This window comes from Brienomyrus brachyistius, chromosome 15, assembly GCF_023856365.1.
Source record: "Brienomyrus brachyistius isolate T26 chromosome 15, BBRACH_0.4, whole genome shotgun sequence".
Classification (NCBI taxonomy): Eukaryota; Metazoa; Chordata; class Actinopteri; order Osteoglossiformes; family Mormyridae; genus Brienomyrus; species Brienomyrus brachyistius.
This window is the reverse complement of record NC_064547.1, coordinates 822,286-845,504: the sequence shown is the minus strand read 5'-3', so window position 1 is coordinate 845,504 and position 23,219 is coordinate 822,286. Positions and strand designations below refer to the sequence as shown.

The window sequence follows — 23,219 nt, the reverse complement described above, 5'->3', positions numbered from 1 at the left end:
GCTTCAAGACTTTTACTTGATGGATGCCTAGATTAAAAAATATATATATTTCCTCGGAGATCACAACAGTTCTTGCACAGATTGACGCTGTCATCTGCATGTCAAAGGCACTAAACATTGTCACCACACTGTATCCTGCTAGCGTCACCCCGTTACTGACCACTGGCAGGGTGGTTAAGCAGTTTGTTGGATCATGTTATTTTTTCACTTCTGACACGTTTTGGCTTTCATAAGACTGTTTCTAGCTTGCTGGCATGACCTTGTTTTTGTAGCTTGTGTCTATGCAGGTGTCAGACACCAGTGTCTGGTCTCTGACTGCTGTTGGCTCCAGTGACCTGGATCTACGTCACTCTCCATCTCACAGGGTGTGAGTGGATGGCATTCCTGCATCCATGTACCGTGCAGTGACCTGGTCACACTGCTCAGCTCCAGCAGCTTCTCCACAGCATGAATTCACAAGCGTTTGGTGAAAAGCAAATTAATTTCTTTAGCCTCCTGTTTGTTTTTCTACTGCCAGCACATGGCTGTCTTTCCATATGGAGGCTCAGTGGTGATCGACTGCTACTTTTAATGCCTTTCATCAGCTGTAACTTCAAGCTGCCCGATAGGTCACTCTGCTCAGCAAGAAGGAGCAGCTGCTGCTAGGTGGGGTTGTCCGTAACACTTAGCCTGCGTGTTTGCTTGGGACCTCTGCCCATTCACCCTGAGGTCTATTTCTGTAATAGAACTTCCTTTAAAATGGTACTTCACCGTTCCTTTGACTGTTATGTGTAACTTTTTAGTACAGTTCGAGTATTTAAAATTTTTTGTACTAACCTAAAATACCTGCTATATCTTTGGATAGATATCAGGAATGCATTTATAAAGGATTTCTTTTTTCTGAAAGTACTACATGTTGAATATGGAGAAGAGCCCTGATTTAATTCAATGTTTGGGGGGATGCTGACAGTATTATGAAGTGTGTACCTTTTTGCAAACTGTACTGTACATTGTGGCTCATGTTTGATGCATCACTGGGAATCTGCGCTGAACCTGTCAAGTCCGCAGCTCGCGTTCTCTTCCGGGAATTTCCATTATGCATGATGCATGTTCGCATGACTCCAGTGATTGTGTCTCATTCTCTCCGGTGCGTGTCTAAGACGATCTGTGCTGATATAGTTTGTCATATGAGACTGATGTATAGCTTATTTTAACATTTTTAACCCACAAACTGTACAGTTCAGACTACCGTTCGTAAGCCTCCCGAGCCCTCTGATACTGAAGTGTCATAAATACCTCATTAGATATCTTTGATCGGGTTACATAGGTCCAGTTTTTCCTGCTGATGGCTTTTTCCCTGAACAGAAGTTTGTTCTATGTGGCACAGTGATCCCAGGGCTTGCAGGTGGTACAAAGCGCCTCAAACCCAAGTTACCTCACCAAGCTGTGCTAAATTATTTTTAACCTTTTAAATATATTAGGTGTCACTTAAAACCTGGTCCATGAACCACTTCAGTTTGATGGTTCTTCTTGAAAATAACCTGATGTTTTGGATCACAATTGTGAGGAGGACTCTGAAGGTGAGGGTGTTTGGACTTCCGCCAGAATAGATGCAGACGGTAATGGGCGCATGGGGGCTTGGATTGTGATCTTTGGTTTACTTTTACTCTGGCTGGTTTCTCTACTGCCCCAGTTTGCTCTTGCGCTGGTCAGTGTAAATAATTTTATTTATTATCACTTTGCTGTTCTAACAGTTTTTTTTTTTTTTTTTTTAATAAATTATTTGCAGATGTTTGATACAGATGTAGTACTGTCCTCCTTTCCTGTGCCTTATGTGAAAGTTCAGAAACCAGAAAATCTGCAGCATTCTGAGAAGCTGAACCTGGAGTCAGACACCTATTAAAAATATTCATGGACAGGTGTTACGTTTGCTGTGATTTGATATGACCTTGGATATGTGCGGTGTAGGCAAATGTCTGACTGCTGTCTGGCGGGTTTCTCTGCCAGAATGGTGGTGGTCTTTTTGAAGCATAGAACAGAAACTAAGCTAATTTGTCTCCCATGAATTAAAATTTCTATTTGCACTAGAAGGTACAGTGATGTGCACTACTACATTGTGCCACTAGGTGTCGATGTGGTATCGTATGGATACTAGTGTACAGAAGGGGAAGGAAAAATACAGGTATTGATCAGAACGCCGAAGTTCCTACACCATTCTTCTGTTAAACTATGTTGATGTTAAGTTATTTTATTGCACAAAGTCATCCATTTTCTCCTATTTGTCCAAGCACTCCACACAAAGGTCCCAGAAAACCCAGGTTAGAGTCTGGGCACAAAATCGCACAGTAACTGCTTCTGAAGCAGTACTGTTTAATGGATTGGACAATGGATAACACCGCGTACCTCCAGGGTTATTAATTCCTGTGCAAATTTGTGTGCGCTTTAACGTACAGAGCACAAATGCAAACTTTTCTCGTGCAATCCGTAGCTATGCAGTTTCTAAATCGCCCGTAGTGTACGCTGCAGAATTATGTCGATGAGTGGTTGGAAGAACGACCGACTGTGCGATTTCAAAAGGTTGGTGGATCAAATTACGACTCAAAATTTATAATCGCTTTAAGAGTTTTGCTTATGATAATCTTTCGCATGATTCTTCAGCTAAGGCTGTTATAAATTCCGATGAATTGCAGTTGCGATTAAAAGTCTAAAGTTTCTAAAAGGTGCTATTTAAATAAATGAAGTCTTAATTAAATCGAGAGTACTGCATAACAGGTACTCTTTCGATAAAGGTTATATAACTACAACAATGATTTGTTCAACAAAGATTTAAATCAGACACAAGTGTAGTAACAGGTCAGATGAACATTATTATTAGAATATATCCAATATATTCTGTATTTCTACTGTTTTCGGTGAAAGTCTGTCTACGCGAGAAACGAGGTTAAGCCGCCGGACACGTCGCCAGCTTTCGCACCAACCCGCACCCAATCGTGTTTTCTCGTCTCTGTTCGGGCCTTTCCGTGCCGCTCCCGTCCACACGCACCGCCGCTGAGCTCGTCCGCTGGTGCTGGAACATGGCTGAGTAGGAGGTGGGAATTCTGCTCGGACGGAGAGAAAAGGGGGAGAAGCAAGAGGACTGTTCGGGGAAGGAGAAACGCACGATAGAAAGGTAAATCAAACAGATCCGCTGCGCAAGGAGAGTATGGGATACCGATATTAACGACCGTGTGAGAGGTCTGGATGGGTTTTGTAGGTGAGTTTATAAAAGGAAAAAACTTCTTGCACATTGGTAAGTATGCAGACTGAAAAATGGTGGAAGGAAGTAGAGCCACAACTGTGCTGAGATAGTAAGTTGCCGCTAAGGTGGTCAACTTAAATATGATTCATTTAGGTAAAGTTTGCGAATGAATTGTTTTACAAAGCGTAACAAGCCCCTGGACTTGACGTTATTGTTGGCTGGGTTACAATTCACGTCATTTGCGTGGTAATTTTACAGGTACAGCTTGGAAATAAAAGACAATTATGCAACTGTGGGCCGTTTTTGTGCGATGGAAAGCAAAATGTGTTAGCGAAATTGGGTCTCGATTAAAACTTAGTCAGCCAACTAAAAATGGAAGCCAGACATACTCAGTGGGCGACTTATGCCGGATAACATGTTTGCAATGTGTTTTGGGAATCCTATAGAGGGAACTTTTTCGTTTGACCGGGAATTTCTTTACTTCATGCCTGTTTGATGGAGGCAGAAACTGCCGTAGTCTGTGCCTCCCTTAACAGACCGACATAATAATTTTTTTGCTGTATGGTGACTGATCCAGTCACGAAAGACGCCTAACTCTGTCTTCACACTTCCCAGATGCCCTTTTGGCAGTATGAGAAAGTTGAAGAGAGGTTTTGATCTTCTGGTAGACAGTCCCCCAGGTAGTAGGATCACGTGATGGAGGAAAGACAAGGCATAGAGTGTGATACTAGTAGATTAGCCCTTCATTCATATTAAGTGGACTATGGAAGTTCCAGGAAGACATGCCTCACCGTTAAGAAAACTAAAACATTTTGTACTCTAAGCACAGGCTTGTGAGTCTGTGGTGAAAGAGAATACCAGCTCTTTCTGTGATTCTTCCCCTTCCAGATGCCCAAACAGCTGTTATGGGGAATTCTGTGCAGATTGCGGGTACTGACTAAGAGCATTAACACAGCCAAAGGCAGAAGGTCTCACTCATGAGTTTTTTGGGGGACACAGACAGATGCTGCCGGAAAGTGACGTCGAGGAGGCAGCCCGTAAGTTGGTAGAAGGCCTACTGACCATCTGGCCATTCCTGGGGGTCTGCAGTATGGTTGTCATTCCAACCAGGCCCTGAGAAATGGTGGCAGAGGTGGCAACGTTCGAATGGACCTTGACCGGTAAATTCCCCGACTCTTCTTCATGAAATGGTATAGTTGTGAGCTGTAGGTTGGAGTTCAGAGCTGATGCATGTTAAGGCCGTTGAGCTTGAGCTTAAGTGCCCTGTGTGAACATGAATGTTTCATTATGGATAATACTCTCGTGAAATCATGTAGTTATCCAGTTACACCACTAAGTATCTTTATCAAATCAGGTCGCTGTGACATTCCTCTGGACTAATGAGTGAATCTGCAAGATAGCATTGAGAAAAAATATAGAACATGACATAATTATTTGTACTAAGTTGGATTTAATTATCACTTAAAATTAGCCTATTCGGTCAGTGCCAGTTCAGGCAAGGAACCGCATTCGCATTGTGAAGCGTTTGATTTAAATGGTTTTATACCAAAGCAGCAATAGCTAAAAATTCACACAGATGGATAACGTGGTTGGAGACATTTGTAATTAATCAGTAAAGAGAAAAGTTGAGTAATGAGCCATAACGTGGAGAAAAAAACTGAAAGATGAAGAGAGCGATGGAGTGAGAGCTGCTCCTGGGGTATGGCCTCCTCCGTGACGCAGTTGTCTTGCTTCAGGACGGCCATTTTTAGATCACCCTCTGGTTAAAGCTGAGCTGCTTTGCCCAGTGTGTAACGTGGCTATTCGTTCTCTTATGCTCTTTTGCTTATATTCCAGCTCGAGGCCTGAATTAAAGCACCAGAATCAGGTAGCGAGAGCGGTAATATGGGGGCTGTGCCGGACCCTGGAAGCTGCTGTGTACTTGCACGCCATTCCGATCCCCCGCAATGAGGTTACACTCCTTCACTGGGGCTCCACCACATGCGTCCCGATGCTTTATGCATGTGTTCTCGCAGCGATCTTGCAGGAACCGTGTGGGCTTGGCTAGCTGGTCCGACTTGTTCCCCGGCCTGCCAGTATGTGAACTGATCTGTTACTTGATTAGTTCCGCTTGTGTTTTAGTCCTCCTTTGGTGGGATATGCAGGGAATAGCCTTCAAAGGTGATGAACCGCTGATGTGCCTGTGTGTTTGCCAGCTTTTCATTTCCATGCTTCCTCCGAGCAGCTTTAACGTTAAAATAGAGCCGCATGTTGGACATCGATGTGCTCTGGGCTCGCTTTTGATTGCCAGATTTGCCAGTACGGTTAGCAGACGTCGACGGGGGGAAGCCCTCTGTCTTGGTCCATTCTCTTGTGCTTAACTACGGATTCAGCCTTTTAATTCCACATATGAATATTAAACCCCTTCATCTCGTGGTTTTGTTTCCATTTTGGTTCCATTAGCCTAATTATTATTGTGTGTTTTTTATGTAAAGAATATTTTTTCCTGGTTCTAGTTGCATTGTGGCTGCATGTTAAAGTCAAGATGTTCTTCGAAATTCTTCCTAAAAGCAGATGGTTGTTCAGCAACTAAGGAACACAAAGTCATCTCTAAACTTCATGGACACACATGATTCTGTCCCTGAATAAAGCTAAATGGGATGAATTCGGTAAGGCCTGTCATTCTGCTGAACACAGCCCTTTGGTTTCCAAACAAAAGCAAACCTACTTCATTTGTCTCTCGACTCGCCGAACTGTTAGCTGTGTACATTGTTTAGCTAGCTGGCATCTTATACTTGTTCTGAAAACATTTCATGGTTTCTATTATCTTTCGGAGTCTTTCGTAATATATTAATTTTTATGGAGAGGATAACTTGTGCCAGAGAGGCTGCCACCTTAGGCTGTCAGTTGTGGAACATTAGTTACGTACAATATGTGTGCATTTTTTACTTATTGACATGTAATCTTTCCCCTGAGTAATAAGTTTGACACTTTTAAGATGGATAAATATTATGAGTGTCCTGGGTCATGGATTTTGGTGGCACTAATGTTTGTCACCCTTACTATTAAATGCCCTGGGATCCTGTCATGCAGATGCCGACTCCTGGCTCTGCCCTCATCCTGACTGCCAGAGCTCACCTTAGACCATCTGTGCGTGTTGCTTGTGCAGTCTAGTCCAGGAATGTGAAGTTTTTGGATTAACTACATGTTTATCAAGATCCAATTTTTTTTTTGGTATTGCAAAGTCATCAGCTCCCCGACTGACACCAGCTTGGCCACCTTGCTCTGCGATGGCTTAAGTTATAATTGCTAAAATATGTGCTTTTGGAATTAATGCTTAGACATTTTGAAGGATATTGTGATTTTTTTTTTAATCCAACAGTGCATCTCTGGTTTGGACTAATTATCATAAACTTATGTTCAGTAATATTTGACTATTGTTTTTCTCTTTTGGAATCTTTTTTGTTGGCCTGCAGCGCATATCAGTTTATCCATCTATCAATTAATTCCTTGAATGATGATGATTAAAACAGTAAAATGAGGGATAAACCTGTTTCAAGCTGAAACATTATATGTCATTAGTGTTGTGCCAACAAAGCAGCCAATAATCATGTCCAGTAGACGCAGGTTTCTTTGAACGGCACCTGCATGTCTACTCTTTGCTGCTCAGAATGGATGTGGGAGCGAGTGTGTTCAGTATTCACAGTTATACACAGCAGCTCTGCGTGTGGGTGAGGGTGCTGCTGAGGGGAGTGCGCCCTGTGTGCGGGTGAGGGTGCTACTGTGGAGAGTGCGCTCTGGGTGATGGTGCTGCTGAGGGGAGTGCGCTCTGGGTGAGGGTCCTGCTGAGGGGAGTGCGCTCTGGGTGAGGGTGCCTCTGCGGGGAGTACGCCCTGCGTGCGGTTGAGGGTGCCTCTGCGGGGAGTACGCCCTGCGTGCGGTTGAGGGTGCCTCTGTGGGGAGTGCGCTCTGGGTGACGGTGCTGCTGAGGGGAGTGTGTCCTGCGTGTGAGGGTGCCTCTGCGGGGAGTGCGCCCTGCTTGCGGGTGAGGGTGCCGCTGCGGGGAGTGCGCACTGCGTTCGGGTGAGGGTGAGGGTGCCGCTGCGGGGAGTGCTCCCTGCGTGTGGGTGAGGGTGAGGGTGCCGCTGCGGGGAGTGCTCCCTGCGTGCGGGTGAGGGTGAGGGTGCCTCTGCGGGGAGTGCGCCCTGCGTGCGGGTGAGGGTGCCGCTGCGGGGAGTGCGCCCTGCGTGCGGGTGAGGGTGAGGGTGCCTCTGCGGGGAGTGCGCCCTGCGTGCGGGTGAGGGTGAGGGTGCCTCTGCGGGGAGTGCGCCCTGCGTGCGGGTGAGGGTGAGGGTGCCGCTGCGGGGAGTGCGCCCTGCGTGCGGGTGAGGGTGCCTCTGCGGGGAGTGCGCCCTGTGTGCGGGTGAGGGTGCCTCTGCGGGGAGTGCGCCCTGCGTGCGGGTGAGGGTGAGGGTGCCGCTGCGGGGAGTGCGCCCTGCGTGCGGGTGAGGGTGAGGGTGCCTCTGCGGGGAGTGCGCCCTGCGTGCGGGTGAGGGTGAGGGTGCCTCTGCGGGGAGTGCGCCCTGCGTGCGGGTGAGGGTGCCTCTGCGGGGAGTGCGCCCTGCGTGCGGGTGAGGGTGAGGGTGCCGCTGCGGGGAGTGCGCCCTGCGTGCGGGTGAGGGTGCTACTGTGGAGAGTGCGCTCTGGGTGATGGTGCTGCTGAGGGGAGTGCGCTCTGGGTGAGGGTCCTGCTGAGGGGAGTGCGCTCTGGGTGAGGGTGCCTCTGCGGGGAGTACGCCCTGCGTGCGGTTGAGGGTGCCTCTGCGGGGAGTACGCCCTGCGTGCGGTTGAGGGTGCCTCTGTGGGGAGTGCGCTCTGGGTGACGGTGCTGCTGAGGGGAGTGTGTCCTGCGTGTGAGGGTGCCTCTGCGGGGAGTGCGCCCTGCTTGCGGGTGAGGGTGCCGCTGCGGGGAGTGCGCACTGCGTTCGGGTGAGGGTGAGGGTGCCGCTGCGGGGAGTGCTCCCTGCGTGTGGGTGAGGGTGAGGGTGCCGCTGCGGGGAGTGCTCCCTGCGTGCGGGTGAGGGTGAGGGTGCCTCTGCGGGGAGTGCGCCCTGCGTGCGGGTGAGGGTGCCGCTGCGGGGAGTGCGCCCTGCGTGCGGGTGAGGGTGAGGGTGCCTCTGCGGGGAGTGCGCCCTGCGTGCGGGTGAGGGTGAGGGTGCCTCTGCGGGGAGTGCGCCCTGCGTGCGGGTGAGGGTGAGGGTGCCGCTGCGGGGAGTGCGCCCTGCGTGCGGGTGAGGGTGCCTCTGCGGGGAGTGCGCCCTGCGTGCGGGTGAGGGTGCCTCTGCGGGGAGTGCGCCCTGCGTGCGGGTGAGGGTGAGGGTGCCGCTGCGGGGAGTGCGCCCTGCGTGCGGGTGAGGGTGAGGGTGCCTCTGCGGGGAGTGCGCCCTGCGTGCGGGTGAGGGTGAGGGTGCCTCTGCGGGGAGTGCGCTCTGCGTGCGGGTGAGGGTGCCTCTGCGGGGAGTGCGCCCTGCGTGCGGGTGAGGGTGAGGGTGCCGCTGCGGGGAGTGCGCCCTGCGTGCGGGTGAGGGTGAGGGTGCCTCTGCGGGGAGTGCGCCCTGCGTGCGGGTGAGGGTGAGGGTGCCTCTGCGGGGAGTGCGCCCTGCGTGCGGGTTAGGGTGACTCTGCGGGGAGTGCGCCCTGCGTGCGGGTGAGGGTGAGGGTGCCTCTGCGGGGAGTGCGCCCTGCGTGCGGGTGAGGGTGCCTCTGTGGGGAGTGCGCCCTGCGTGCGGGTGAGGGTGAGGGTGCCTCTGCGGGGAGTGCGCCCTGCGTGCGGGTGAGGGTGCCGCTGCGGGGAGTGCGCCCTGCGTGCGGGTGAGGGTGAGGGTGCCTCTGCGGGGAGTGCGCCCTGCGTGAGGGTGAGGGTGCCTCTGCGGGGAGTGCGCCCTGCGTGCGGGTGAGGGTGCCGCTGCGGGGAGTGCGCCCTGCGTGCGGGTGAGGGTGAGGGTGCCTCTGCGGGGAGTGCGCCCTGCGTGCGGGTGAGGGTGCCGCTGCGGGGTCAGTGGCTTAATCGCTGCCTAGATACATTTTCTAATATTAGCAGGTTTCCTTGATTTGTTCGGGCCGCTCTGCTGACTGCTGAGCACATGGCAGCAATCTGTCCAATAGCAGCGCAGGGATGCGGGTTTCGCATCACCCCTCTCTAGCAACAGTGACTCTCCTTTTATTTATTTGCCGCTTCCCTCAGTGGTGTCATCACTATGAATGAAACGCTCCCCAACGGCAGGAGCCAGTGCCCCCGCCCCCCAGCCCCCGTCACCCCCCCCCCCCCCCAGCTCTGTGAAGTTGGAGTCTGAGTCGAGGCGAGCAGGCACTGGCGATGTTCCATGCCCCGGCTGCGTGGTGCAGCAAGCGGGCTTTGAGCCTGGCAGAAGCAGGCTAGTGATGAGCGCTAGATGGGGAGTGAGGGCAGAGTGACTTGCGAAGCGCTCGCCTGTTACGGTGAAAAGAGCAAGAATGAGGAGAGGAGAGCGTTTTCTCCCCTTTTTTGGCGGCGTCGGGAGGCAGATGGATGGCGTGAGTGTGGACTGCGATGGTTGGGTGTTTCGGTGCCACGTGGCTTTGCCTGGCACCCTTTTTTCCCTGCCCGCATACAGAGGCTGTCAGACTGCCTGCCTGCTGTACTTGTCCACTTGTCTGCCTGGCCGAAGCCATGGTGAGTGTTAGCCTCTGCTCTGGTAAATCACTTTCTGCTTTTTTGTTTCCTTGTGGTGTGCCGTGCGCCGTGATCGCCGTGGGTTTGCCGAGCTCTGGGTGCCTGGTGAGCTAATGCACCATCCTCCACGTCCCACCTGAAAGCGAGCACTTCTTTCTTTTTTAATGGGATGGCCAACTTTCTGTGGATTTGCTGCTTTAAAGATGTGCCCTGTCGGGGGCAGCTGGCTTCCAGGCTCTCGTACGTCACTCCCTTGCCTATTATTCTTTGCGACGTCCTAGACAAACGGGCGCTTCGCTGTGAAGGCGGCACCGCCTCAGTCTGCTCTCGTCCCCTGAATTTTGAGTTGCTGGACATTGTTAATGTCCTCTTTAGCTGCCGCTGTTGCGTTACGGATGCCTGCTGAGAGCTCAGACCCAGTTGGGAGCCCTTTGCTGCGTGGGCAGTTCCGTCATCTCTGCCCTTTGTGCGCATGGTTAACTTAGACAGGGGTTACCAACAACCGCTTCCCTCTAGTACAGCGCTGCGTACTTTGCTGACAGTGCCTCCTGTTCATCAGAGGTGAGTCAGAACGGCAGAACTGCGATTTTTCTGTACTGTTGCATTCTAAAAGTACAGCCTTACTGGTGCAGGGCAACAAAAAAAGGTTTTGGGGCTGTTTTGCTGTTCTTAATACAGACCTTCCCCAGTCGCCGTGTGGTAACCTCTGTGCGGCCATTTTGGCGGTTGATGTGAGCGCAGGGAATTTTAGCTGAACAAACCAGAAAGGGTGGTATTAAGGGGATAACGCCATAGTTACACAGTTGCCACCCCTACTCCCAACCCTAATCGTAACCTCTGCGGTCATTGTGATGGCTGGTGTGAGCACACAGCCTTTTAGCTGACCGATTAACCTGAGAGGGTAGTGATTTTAATGGGGAATAACTCTGGTTACCCACAACTTGTATCTTCCTTGTTGGTTTTTAGGTAGTAGGTATATAAGGTTACTTTCAAAATATGTGTTTCGCAGTGTGACTCTGTACAGGACATTTGTTTATTTGATCTTTTTATCCTCCTTAGGAATTTCCTGAGTCGAACCATTGCAGTGACATTTTTTAAATCTTTGATAACCTCTGATGGACTTTGCTTTAACATACTCGGTGAATTTGTCCTTGGCTGTAGGATGAAGATGTTCTCTGTGAAGGCCAGGCTACGTGTCGGAGCACAGGCGATCTTGCAGATGTCTCCGCATGGGGTTAAATGAAGCAGGCACGCTCGTTAGTATCATGACTGACATTTCCTGTTAGGGGGACACGTCGTTTGTGCCGTAAATCCCAGAGGTCGACAAGATGATGAATATTCCTAAAGCCTTTTGGTTTAATAATCTTAATAAATAAAGCACGTATCAAGTCTGAAAACTCAAACAATCAAAATTCTCAGGCTGGGTGAATGCTTTTGTAGGCCGGTTTAAATTCATACTCGTCAGTGCTTAAAATATTCTAGATCTTTTCAATTGCAGCAAAATGCAGATTGATGATTCACATTTTAACCACGCTGCAGACAGCCCTGCTCTGCGCCATGCATGTCATATTCGCATTTAATGTCTTCTGCATGTAGGTATATTATTTCAGCTGTACGGCCGACTGACAAGAATTAATGATGCATCAAAATATCAAATATTTAAATTATAATGACTTCTTGTTGTCTTGGAGAAAAGCTGTCTAGCTGTGATATTTTTTTCCCTGGGTAAAACAACTTGCTTACACATGAGTAGAACACAGTTGTTAACGTTCGTCATTTTATCGATGAAAGTCTTTAATGATATTATACAGGACTGTGTATTTATCAATATTTGTACAGCAATGTTAGTCGCCATCTTCCATAATTTAATCTCTATGTATACAATGGATACCAGAGGATATTTCAGTCACCCCACAGCAGAGTCTGCCAGGGATATTCTTGTGTGTCATACATCGTCTGTGATGTAACATGCATGTTGAGTAACAGGGTACCGGATGAGTAGGTTCTTGGATTAAACAGACTTTCATACTCTCCGTTTGTAATCTGTCATAAAAGATCCTTTTGAAGAACAAAATTAAAACGAATGTGAAGCAAAAACGAATGTCATGATCTCCCTGCCATACAAAAGAGAAGTTAAAGCCAAACACACAGAGCAGAGATACGTTCTTTGGAAAATGTAACTGAACTAGGTTCTTAGCCAAAAATGTTGCATTCCAGAATGTTCCGTATGGTACAAATGGAAAACAAATCAGCATGTGTATGTAAATTTAGACCGGGGAAACGTGCTATTGAAAAAAGGTACTGCTAAACATAAAGACTGAGAGAAGACATGAGCAAATGCAAGAATTTTATCCAATTTTCAAGATATTTTTAAAGGTTTGATTCTCCTTTGTAAGGCTGGCTGTCATTAATGATTTGGTGATGATGTACTAAATGTGCATGGCTTTTGTGTCTGGGCCCATCCTAACGTGCGGTTTATTACAGACTTTGATGAGGCCTATAACTGATTGCATAAATCAGCAAGTGTTTGCATTGCTAATCACTGTATTACATCAAACAGCTGAGCAAACGGAAGCAGAACATGGCGCATTAACAATCACGATAAATATGCTGCATGGTCCTTTAGATTTATTTTGCTGTGAAGGACAAATTGTTACATTGTTGTAGCCCAGAGTAATTGCCTGCTTGTATCCTTTTATAATTGGTTATACACTCTTTCCCAAAAAATCGTATTGAATAATTGTTTTTTTAATATTGGCGCATTTGCACTGGAATACAGTGATTTATTTTTCTCCCAAAGCTAGATAATCACATCATTGTAAGCAATAAATACCCCACAATGCATCCTCTGGTGGGAAGGATATTTGTTTCTGTGGGCCGCTGGATATGTTTCAGTTGGAGGCTCTTAATCCTGCTAATTGTTGAGCCCCACGTCGACTTTCTGCCCTGATAGCTGTTCCTTCTGCAATTGTCAGTGTATTGTGTGAGTATGTGCCTTGTGGATGGCGCGGGACAGCTGTCTCTGCTACGTCTGTGTGTTTCCGCTTCAGTCTTCATGCAGAACTCCCCCCCCCTTCAGATTTGGTCAGGTGTAAGGTCTTGGGCTTTCGTGGTATTCCATCGTTTTCATTGCGGTGGATGCGGCGACGGGTATCGTTTGAAACACAAGGGATGTGCGCATGTATAAATATGGCGGCGCTGTCAGCTTGCGGGTGCCGTAGGAGCGAGTCGGAGCAGCTCCGGCTTGTATGTGAGTGATACCTGATAGCGAGATGCGACTCACTTGGGTTTTATGGCTGTGAATATCTGTCTGCGAGGGAAAGTTTGTTCCCGCCTCAGACAATGCTGAACTTCTTAATAAAAACCAAACAAACAAGAGGCTTTGTTAGGAATGCAAAGTATTGCCAGCAAAGTCATGCAAAGCCGGCAGTTTGCTCATAAGATCTCCTGCCTGTCAAAGAGGGTCAGTTAGAAGGAATTTAATAAGTTAAAGAGCTATTCCTGGTGTGGACAGGCTGGTGTGCGTGTTTTATAGGGCAGTTGGAAGAACTAACCGAGCCATTTCAAGCAGAGGTATTTGAGAGTATGACTGTTCACCTGTATGTTGTCGTTTGACACAGCATTTGCAGAGGAGAACCTACATTTGCCTTGCATCAGAGCTGCTGTGGAGTCCATCCCACTTATCTGTTCTTGGCTAATGGCCGCTTAGCCTCCCCAGTGCCACTGTCGTGATCGCGTCCCGTTCTCAGTGTTGTCCCTCTGTCCCCCCTTGTCTTCACCAGGCCTCTCCCTTCCAGCACTGAAGACGAAGGAGCTGCACGTCTCGGCCTGTCCGCAGGAGCATGTTGCCGACACCGTCACTCTGCTCCATCGTGTGGCTGAACCGAGGCATTAAGCTGAGGAAAGCCCTTCGCTCCGCTAACACAGGCCAGCTCTGAGTCAGCCTCGCTTCTGCAGTGTCTGAGCCTCGCTTCTGCAGTGTCTGAGCCTCGCTTCTGCAGTGTCTGAGCCTCGCTTCTGCTCTCTGCTTCAGGTCTCACTGCATTTTAAAAAAAAATAATCATCAGTATTTTCAAGGATCTGAAAGTACTTCCAGCATCACCCTCCACCCTTTGGCAACCTGACTCCACTCTGTGTTGCCAAAATCCTACGTTTTATGTCCTCTCGCTCTGTTTCGTTCACGCTGAAGTCCGATAATGGCCACAGAGTGCTTCCAGTTCCGTGCCCTGTATGAGTACAGCAGGGACTGGGAGGGTGACATCGACCTTCTGCCAGGGGACATCCTGACTGTGGACAAGGTGTCCCTGCTGTCGCCAGGCTTCAAGGAGGGCGACGAGCTGCACCCCGAGCAAGTGGGCTGGATCGTGGGCATCAACCAGCGTACTAAACAGAGGGGCAACTTTCCGGGCACATACGTGCAGTACGTGGGCCCTGTGAGGACGGCCCTGCCATCCAGCCAGGCACGCCTGCAGAGACCCCTGCCGGCCGCCCCCAGAGCCGAGCCGCCGCCTGCACAGCAAGGTAAGCGGGACCTTGCCGGACTCCCCCCTCCCCTCACGGCACACCGGGGGTGGGGTGCTGGCAAGTGGCAGTGCAGTTTGCTGTGTTGTCATCATCAGCATCATTATTATTTTGTACAGAGTAACTAAGTTTATATATCACATGTGAGCAGGTATATTCAAATGTGAGCGAGACAGCAGATAGACGCCCAGGAGTCGATGCCCGAACCTGCACGTTCCAGCTCCCCCTAAGGGAGAAGTGCGGCCCTTTTTCATCTGCCTTTTTTATTGGCTTTTTTTCTGTGATAAACACGTAACAAATAGCAGATATAAGGCCTCTAATTCTACTGTTCAGACTGAACTGTTCATGGTACTTTGTGAGGGTGGGGGGGTTCTATCACATTTGATCTCTTGCTTACTTTCCCCCCCTTTGTACTTTTGAACTCTTGACATTTACTTTGAAGGATTGGAGGTATTACCAGCCTGCCCCAAGTAAACTAGGTCAGCTGGTGTCGTTATGGCTAAAGTCCTGGACAGACAGGTTGCGGGTTCGAATTTCCCCCTCGTGTCCTCGCCCCGCGTCCCATACCCTGTCCCTCCCGTGCCCTCGCCCCGCGTCCCGTACCCTGTCCCTCCCGTACCCTCGCCCCGCGTCCCATACCCTGTCCCTCCCGTGTCCTCGCCCCGCGTCCCGTACCCTGTCCCTCCCGTACCCTCGCCCCGCGTCCCGTACCCTGTCCCTCCCGTGCCCTCGCCCCGCGTCCCGTACCCTGTCCCTCCCGTGCCCTCGCCCCGCGTCCCGTACCCTGTCCCTCCCGTACCCTCGCCCCGCGTCCCGTACCCTGTCCCTCCCGTACCCTCGCCCCGCGTCCCGTACCCTGTCCCTCCCGTACCCTCGCCCCGCGTCCCGTACCCTGTCCCTCCCGTACCCTCGCCCCGCGTCCCGTACCCTGTCCCTCCCGTACCCTCGCCCCGCGTCCCATACCCTGTCCCTCCCGTACCCTCGCCCCGCGTCCCGTACCCTGTCCCTCCCGTACCCTCGCCCCGCGTCCCGTACCCTGTCCCTCCCGTGTCCTCGCCCCGCGTCCCGTACCCTGTCCCTCCCGTGTCCTCGCCCCGCGTCCCGTACCCTGTCCCTCCCGTGTCCTCGCCCCGCGTCCCGTACCCTGTCCCTCCCGTGTCCTCGCCCCGCGTCCCGTACCCTGTCCCTCCCGTGTCCTCGCCCCGCGTCCCGTACCCTGTCCCTCCCGTGCCCTCGCCCCGCGTCCCGTACCCTGTCCCTCCCGTACCCGCGTCCCGTACCCTGTCCCTCCCGTGCCCTCGCCCCGCGTCCCGTACCCTGTCCCTCCCGTACCCTCGCCCCGCGTCCCGTACCCTGTCCCTCCCGTGTCCTCGCCCCGCGTCCCGTACCCTGTCCCTCCCGTGTCCTCGCCCCGCGTCCCGTACCCTGTCCCTCCCGTGTCCTCGCCCCGCGTCCCGTACCCTGTCCCTCCCGTGTCCTCGCCCCGCGTCCCGTACCCTGTCCCTCCCGTGTCCTTGCCCCGCGTCCCGTACCCTGTCCCTCCCGTGTCCTCGCCCCGCGTCCCGTACCCTGTCCCTCCCGTGTCCTCGCCCCGCGTCCCGTACCCTGTCCCTCCCGTGTCCTCGCCCCGCGTCCCGTACCCTGTCCCTCCCGTGTCCTCGCCCCGCGTCCCGTACCCTGTCCCTCCCGTGTCCTCGCCCCGCGTCCCGTACCCTGTCCCTCCCGTGTCCTCGCCCCGCGTCCCGTACCCTGTCCCTCCCGTACCCTCGCCCCGCGTCCCGTACCCTGTCCCTCCCGTGTCCTCGCCCCGCGTCCCGTACCCTGTCCCTCCCGTGTCCTCGCCCCGCGTCCCGTACCCTGTCCCTCCCGTGTCCTCGCCCCGCGTCCCGTACCCTGTCCCTTTCGTGTTCTCACCTTGCTCTACATTTTGTCCCGTTTCCCTCTCATTTCCCCGTCTTTGCCCTGCACCTCATCTCTGCTAAACTTGAATCCCCCCTGCCCCCAAGCCCAACACGAAACTGAGGAGACAGTGGCCTCTAACTTTCCCTCCCACTGCCTGAGCGGCAGCGTGTAGCTCAGGTAGTGGGGGGTGGGGGATCCTGGTGCTGAAGCAGCACATTCCTCCATGGTCATGTGACACTACTCCAATATTTGCCTTGTATTCACCCCCTTCGCGGAGTCGGGCCGGCCCAGTTCCGCTCCAGACCGCGGGCTCGCTGGAGCGATGAAAATTGTCTTCGCATCTGTCCAAGAGCTGAATGTCACCAGCTGACATTTTCCCCTTCACTGCTCGTTCTCTTCTTTCTCTGTCTTACGGACCACATATTCATCCCGTTTTTACCAGTAAGTGTTTTTGATTTAATTTTATATTTTATGCAAGGCTGGCTTATATCTGTCTGAAGTTTGAGTTGCATGTAATGCTGTTTAATAAAAGGCATGAATAGGGCTGGGTACTGGACTTCAGTGCTTTTGTGATACTGACAGAAATGCTCAGATTCTATCAAGGATTGAAAAATGAATTATCTTTCGGTGCCAAATTCTGATACCCAAACAGTAAATATCATGGTCTGTGAGCTAATAAGCATGCAGCATACATGTGTCAAGATGTAAAGTTGCTGGTGATTGGCTGTCTAACATAACGTTTCACGAACATGTCATAGAGGCGGGAGGAGAAACTTATGCCCAGAGATATGCGAACTAGTTATTTTTGTTTGTCACGTGGTGTAAAAAATGTCTAAGAAATCAAATGTCTGGTTCCACAGGGTTCCAGGCTGCGACCATGTAGTCGTATTTTGCCAACATTTTTGGAGACAGTGCAAGTAAATTTTATAACCAGGTGCACCAATGTGACTTGCAAATATGCACCACATTTATGCCCAAATATGCCTTGTTGTATATGATGTGAAACACCCAGAGCGAGCGAGAATTGGTGTGATGTGTTTGCATGTGTGTGTGAGGGAGATCACTGGAACTCGGTCTGATTGCGGTTCCTCTGAGGCAGTTCGGAGGAGGCGCTTACGGTGATTAGCTGCGGATTGCTTAGGCACAAGCACCGGCGTTAACATGAAAGCAGAAGTGCAAGGAAAGAGAGCAAAAAAAACCTGCCAGCACTTATTAGCAGAATAATGTTACATTGTTTTTAATACTGTGGAAATTGGAAGATCGATCTGTGGGCTTGGTTTATTTATGAATTATAAACATATCACGGTTCGTACAGGTAAAATAAAAGTAAAAGGCTGTTTTGTTATGATCGCGAAGAAGCACCCCCAGTAACTAACCGACAACTAACAAAACCACTTGTTCAAATAAATGATTTGTAATATAATGTTTGATGTTGTTTTTGTTGTTGTTGAAGCCGATTTAAACACATGTTGATCTTGTTCAGGAACTAGTACCAACATCAGTGTGTCATTCTGCTACAGGGATTGAACATTTTTGAATGATGCCCTGCCTTAATGATGAGTGTTTTTAAAGCTTTTTCAATGACAGTGGAGAGGAACAGGAAAAGTGCATATTAATCATTCCTATTTAGCCGTCCATGCGTGAGAGGAACTGGAGGTTGTCACTTCATGTTTTAACGGCATGAAAACACGTTTTTCCCTGGATTAGCATTGTTTAGATGCCTGGTGCTTCATTGTAAGGGTATTTGCGGTCTTTTAACGCTCTCTGTGACAGCCCTCTGCCTGATGCGACTTCCCCTTTATCATGTGAATATTTGCTTGTAATCACCCGCTTCACCATCTCTGCTGCTTTTGTTTTCAGTTATGCAGGGACCTGGTTTTGTCTGGTTATGTACCGGTTGTGGTTGATCTGTCAGGTTGTGGCTGACAGCTGTGTTCCACGCCGTATATCTGCAGGGTGGTCTGCAATTGAGCAGCAGAGCTGCATGTTCACCCATAAAATCTTTGAAGGACAGCTTCCTTCTCCCCTTCCTATAGAAGTGTGACTTGACCACATACGTTGGAGGATATTAGTGGTACTCCAGCAATGAGCACACAGTGGGCCATCTGAAACTCCCCCAAAATTAAATTTCGGCAGTAATCCTTTGGCTTATAAATGCTATAAACGTTTAGCTATCCTTGTAAAAGCATATACGTTGATAGTGTTGCCGGTTTAAGAGCTCCGGACTAAACGCTGCTGAAAGGCATCCCAGAACAGAGCATGGGGGTACCTGAGAGGTCAGGTTCTTTCTGCGTGTCGCTGCTGCTCGAAACCCCATAGTTGCTGATATCAGGCCTCCAGTCAGCTGTTACCGGGCACAGCAGGACCGTTTAGTGTGGCTGAACGTGCCCTTCATACACAGCTCCAGCAGCCTGCTGTTTACCCTAAGTAGCAGGTGGGTTCGTGGTAGATCCAGCTTAAATGAGTATGAATCCAGTCTTTAGCCTGGTATTGCCAGTACGGGCTCACATGTGTGATTACGTCACACCTGAAGCATCATACATCCTACTGGGTGCTGCACACTGGACAATGAGCATTAATTTGTCCAAACACTCATGCTGAAACCAAGGGTATTAAGATGACGCTGGCCATCCTTGAGATGCTGGAACATTGCTGGTGGGATCTGAGGCCATTCAAGGTTGGGTATTGCTCCTGGGCGCCTGTCTGTGATCTTGTGAGCTGTCATTTTGCAGCTGAACTTGCTCCCAGTCGTGTTGACCTTCACAATCACTTCACTCGTGGTTGACCAGGACAGATCCAGTAGGGTAGAAAACGTGGCGAACTGACTTGTTGATGGGATGGTGCCAAATGGAACGTTGATGACTCCTGTACAGCCGCCCATGCTGTCACTGATGTTTTTTAGGGGAGATTGACTGTGAGATTAAGTAGCGAGAAAGCAGGGGCTTACATGTGTCACCTTGGATAAAGGCTGGTGCTAAATGCGGGCAACTCTCAACTCCACAGTAGCTGCGCAAAAAGTAGCTGCACGGGAGCAGATGTGAAAGCGCTAATGCAAAAAGCTGACATTTATGCTTTACCGCCCTGTTTATGTAACGTGCTCTTTAGTGGGCTTCGCTAACATATTATTAGCTTGTGTGTTTTTTGCTATTAGGTGACTTGAATAATGTAGGTCAGCGTTTCTCAAACTTATTTGTCCTGGGGACCAGTCATGTCAGGCTTTGGTGCTGCAAGGTCCTGCATAAACAACCGCCCCCAACCCCCTCCCCCCGGATGCATAGATAGATAGATGGGTAGATGGAAAGTATTATTATTATACCTTACCTGATCTGACTGAATATTGATGCAGAAGCGAGGCTCCCTCTCACGGACCGGCACCAGTCCGTGCTCCATAGTTTGAGAAACGCTGATCTAGGTTACATATAATTTGACTTGTGTAAGTGTTTGTGGAAGGGATTATTCCAGTGAGTCGAGGTCTGTCTGCAAGTGTATGTATGAAAAATACATTTCATATGATGCACTTTTATGCATGTCTAAATGTGTGAACATATTTTAAATGCTCTCACACACATACTCCTTGTGTGTATAGATGGTTGAGGTTGCTTCCTTTTGCATGAAGGAACGAGGATATGCCTGTAAAATGCTGACTGCCTCGATTCACCGCCCTAGTTCTTAGCATGGAGTGTAGGGAGGAGCTGCAGGCATCCCTGCAGTGTAACCTGCCTGCACTGCTGTCTTCTAATGACTGTGACCAATACGTCTCACTTATCACCTGTTTTTAGAAATGCAGTTACGAGAATTCAAATCAGTTGGTACAAAATTAAAAACCAAGATGATTTGAATCAGAAGAATTCAAATCAGTAGGACGATTAAAAACCAACGTAGGATTGAATCCAGCCTTTATGTTGAAGACAATTGGTTATGTTTTTATCATTTTTATCATTGAGACCTTTTAATTATTGTGCTAATTTTTATTTTATTTTTTTCTTCAGTGCCACTTTACAACAAGGCTACCCATATAAAGGTTTTATGAATGGTTTATAATCTGGATATTAATCAGGTTGTAACGCTTTACAAATTATTAATAGACACATCAAAAACAAGTTACAACAGTTTTCTTTTTATTAATGAGACACTACCATTTACAAGTGGCACAAGGGAGCCTTATTGTAGCGCGGTATCTTATCTGCCTTCTAGTATGAGGCTAATACACTGCATAATCATACAGTCAGTAGTTTTGTAGTAATATGCAGTGGCAGGCAGCTGGCTTTTACACTGCGGACTCTCATCATCACTGTCTCGGCTGGCAGTCCAGTTCATACATTTGTACTTTGAATTCACAGATCTTCATTATGCAGGGTTAGGGTTAGGGTTAGCTACTGCTCTAGTCTAAGTTTAGTAACCCTGGTAACATTTCATCTTCTGGTATGATGAATATTATTTTGAAAAGTGAGTAATAAAGCAGAGAGTCTCAACGTCTGATTTAGGGTTAGGTGATACAGACAGGAAACCGGATCATTTATAGGCAGAATAGCAATACATGCGGTATGTTTATTTTCTGTCAAGTGGGCGAAATGTTTAATTTTAAGTCAAACCACATGTGAGATGTCAGCATCACTTTTATTAAAGAGCATGTGGTCAAAATGAAATGCAAACTCAGCACAGAGTTTCTCTCCCTATTTGGAAATACAACGTTTCCCTATTGATGTGTATTTATTCCAAGTAGAAATCAGAATGAAGGCATATCGCGTTATATCACTGTCGCATGTGTTCAAGCAGCTACGGCATAGAAGCATTTCACTCAGATTTTCTCTGTTTTTCACGTTGCTCTCAAAGCAGAAGGGGAATGTTTAGGAACAAATAACTATCTGCACCTAAAACTTATTTGGCAAATGGCTGTAAAAGCAGAAGTCTGACTAGCACTGAAGGTGCATTTTATAACTGAAAGATCCTGAAGGATCAACACCACCAACTTATATGTAGGCAGTAACAAGCTTTGTTGGCTACGGTTTATTTTGCGTGGCTCCACACTGAGTACCACTCCCAGCACTGGTGGGAGTACGCACAGAATTTAGGCGCGCACTTAAATCGACACTGAGGAGCACATCCATATGTTTCCCATCTTTACTGTATTACTGATAAATCCTTTTGGTAATATGCAATTTACAGAAAGAGCAATGTGTTTCATTTTAAAGGAAAAAGTCACGAAATGAAGTAGTGCTTTAAGAGAGAGAAACAATATTAAATGGTGGCTTTATAAACATTAACCCCAAAGTTCATGTCATTGCCACCAAAGGGCTAAGAGAAACTGAGAGTTCTGAACACGGGCAGGTGGCATCCCGGGCAGAATCGCCCCCAACCCGCATTATGACAGTGGTGATAACCTCCACTCTAATCGCACTCTATCATGCTCTGTCACACACGCCAGTCCTGTCTGCTTATCAAGTCTTGGTTCCCTAATACTGTAAAAAAAAATAAAAACTTGTTCCAATGACAAAACACTGCATTTATTCATTTAAAAGAGCTCAACTTCAACCTTTGACAAAGGTTACCTTTCTGAAGCAAATATGTCATTTCTATATTTTGTTAAAGCAAAGACAGGGTGTTTCAAGATAAGTAAGGAATAATTGACGACGGGCCGTTGAATTATTAGAAAATAATGCACACCCGAGGTGGTAATGCGGCCACGACGCGAAGCGGAGTGGCCGTTACACCTCGGGTGTGCATTATTTTCTAATAATTCAACGGCCCGTCGTCAATTATTCCGCTTATACTACGGTTGCCACACCTCAACACATCGATCAGATTATATATTTCAAGGGATTCGTCCGGTTTTTCTACTTAAATCGCTATTGTGAGTAGGATTATTTCTTCCGCATCTCATCCAACGACTCTTTTGCTAGTTCCAAAACGTCATTTTAAAGCTGGCAATGGAGGCTTGAGCTGTTGATAGCAGACTAATGCAGTTAATAATGAAGTTATTAGAAAAAGAGCGAGAGAGACAGAGACACAGAGAAAGAGAAACAGAGAGAGAGAGAGAGAGCTTGTATGAATTAGGCTACCTCTGTGTGTCCCTCAACAGTGTTCTGAAGCACCGTCTCTAAACTGTAAGTCTGCTTTAAGATGCAGCGCTGTTATTAACTCTCTAGTGAGAAATGTCATGTGTAGCCTTTAAGTTGGTACGCTAGGCTAACTAATACTGCTGCAGCCCAGTTGTTGAAAGTTTCATATTCACTGTAAATATTAAAATTTACTTTCGGAAAATCATCTGTCATGTTGTTGTTTTTGTTAGTCCTGTGTGCTGTATAGGTACTGTATGCTAATTTCCGTTATTACAGTTAACTATGCGAAGTGATATGGAACTGTAATGCGGTCAAGAGAGCTACCTGGAACTACGTTCGCCGTGCGTTTATCTGAAAATAATTGCACACCTCAGAACGTTCGTCAGCCAATCAGATTCAAGCATTCAATGGTCCCGTAGTATAAGTAACGTTAACAGCCGCGCTCTGAATCTTGGATGTCAGCTTGCCACCAATGTCACTGAGTGGGCACTTTGTGCCGCAAGATAAAGTTTGTGGGTAAATCGGCCTAGTTTTATGAACAGTCGTCTTTGTTTTGATACATCCATATTTGCAGCATTATATACAATAAAAGCATTTATTTTATTGAAGAAGCCAGTTGTATTGAAGATCTTGCATAGTAGTAGAAATTTCTCTAACCACCGCTGGTCCTGTTCGTGCTTCATAAACTCTAAGTGCTTTCTGTCCCGTTTAGCCCTCATTTATGTAATTTCATTTATCGTGCTTTAACAAAAACTATAAAAGCAAAGAAATGGCCACAGCTCACTTAGACAACAACAGTGCTTTAGGCTGAGGACCAGGGGCCTCATGT

The 23,219-nt window shown here is 48.8% G+C and overlaps 1 protein-coding gene across 2 annotated transcripts in view; it reads left to right on the top strand.

The window, feature by feature from the left end:
- Positions 1-2,269: 2,269 nt before the first annotated feature.
- Positions 2,270-23,219, top strand: part of pik3r2 (phosphoinositide-3-kinase, regulatory subunit 2 (beta)) — a 39,745-nt gene continuing 18,795 nt past the window's right edge. Inside the window, exons 1-2 of one of the 2 annotated variants that reach the window (XM_048976119.1) lie at positions 2,270-3,148; positions 13,691-14,429. In XM_048976119.1, the coding sequence (XP_048832076.1) occupies positions 14,105-14,429 (325 nt within the window). In that variant the 5' untranslated portion in view covers positions 2,270-3,148; positions 13,691-14,104. The remainder of the gene's footprint in view (positions 3,149-13,690; positions 14,430-23,219) is intronic. The other variant, XM_048976118.1, reaches the window with a different exon arrangement.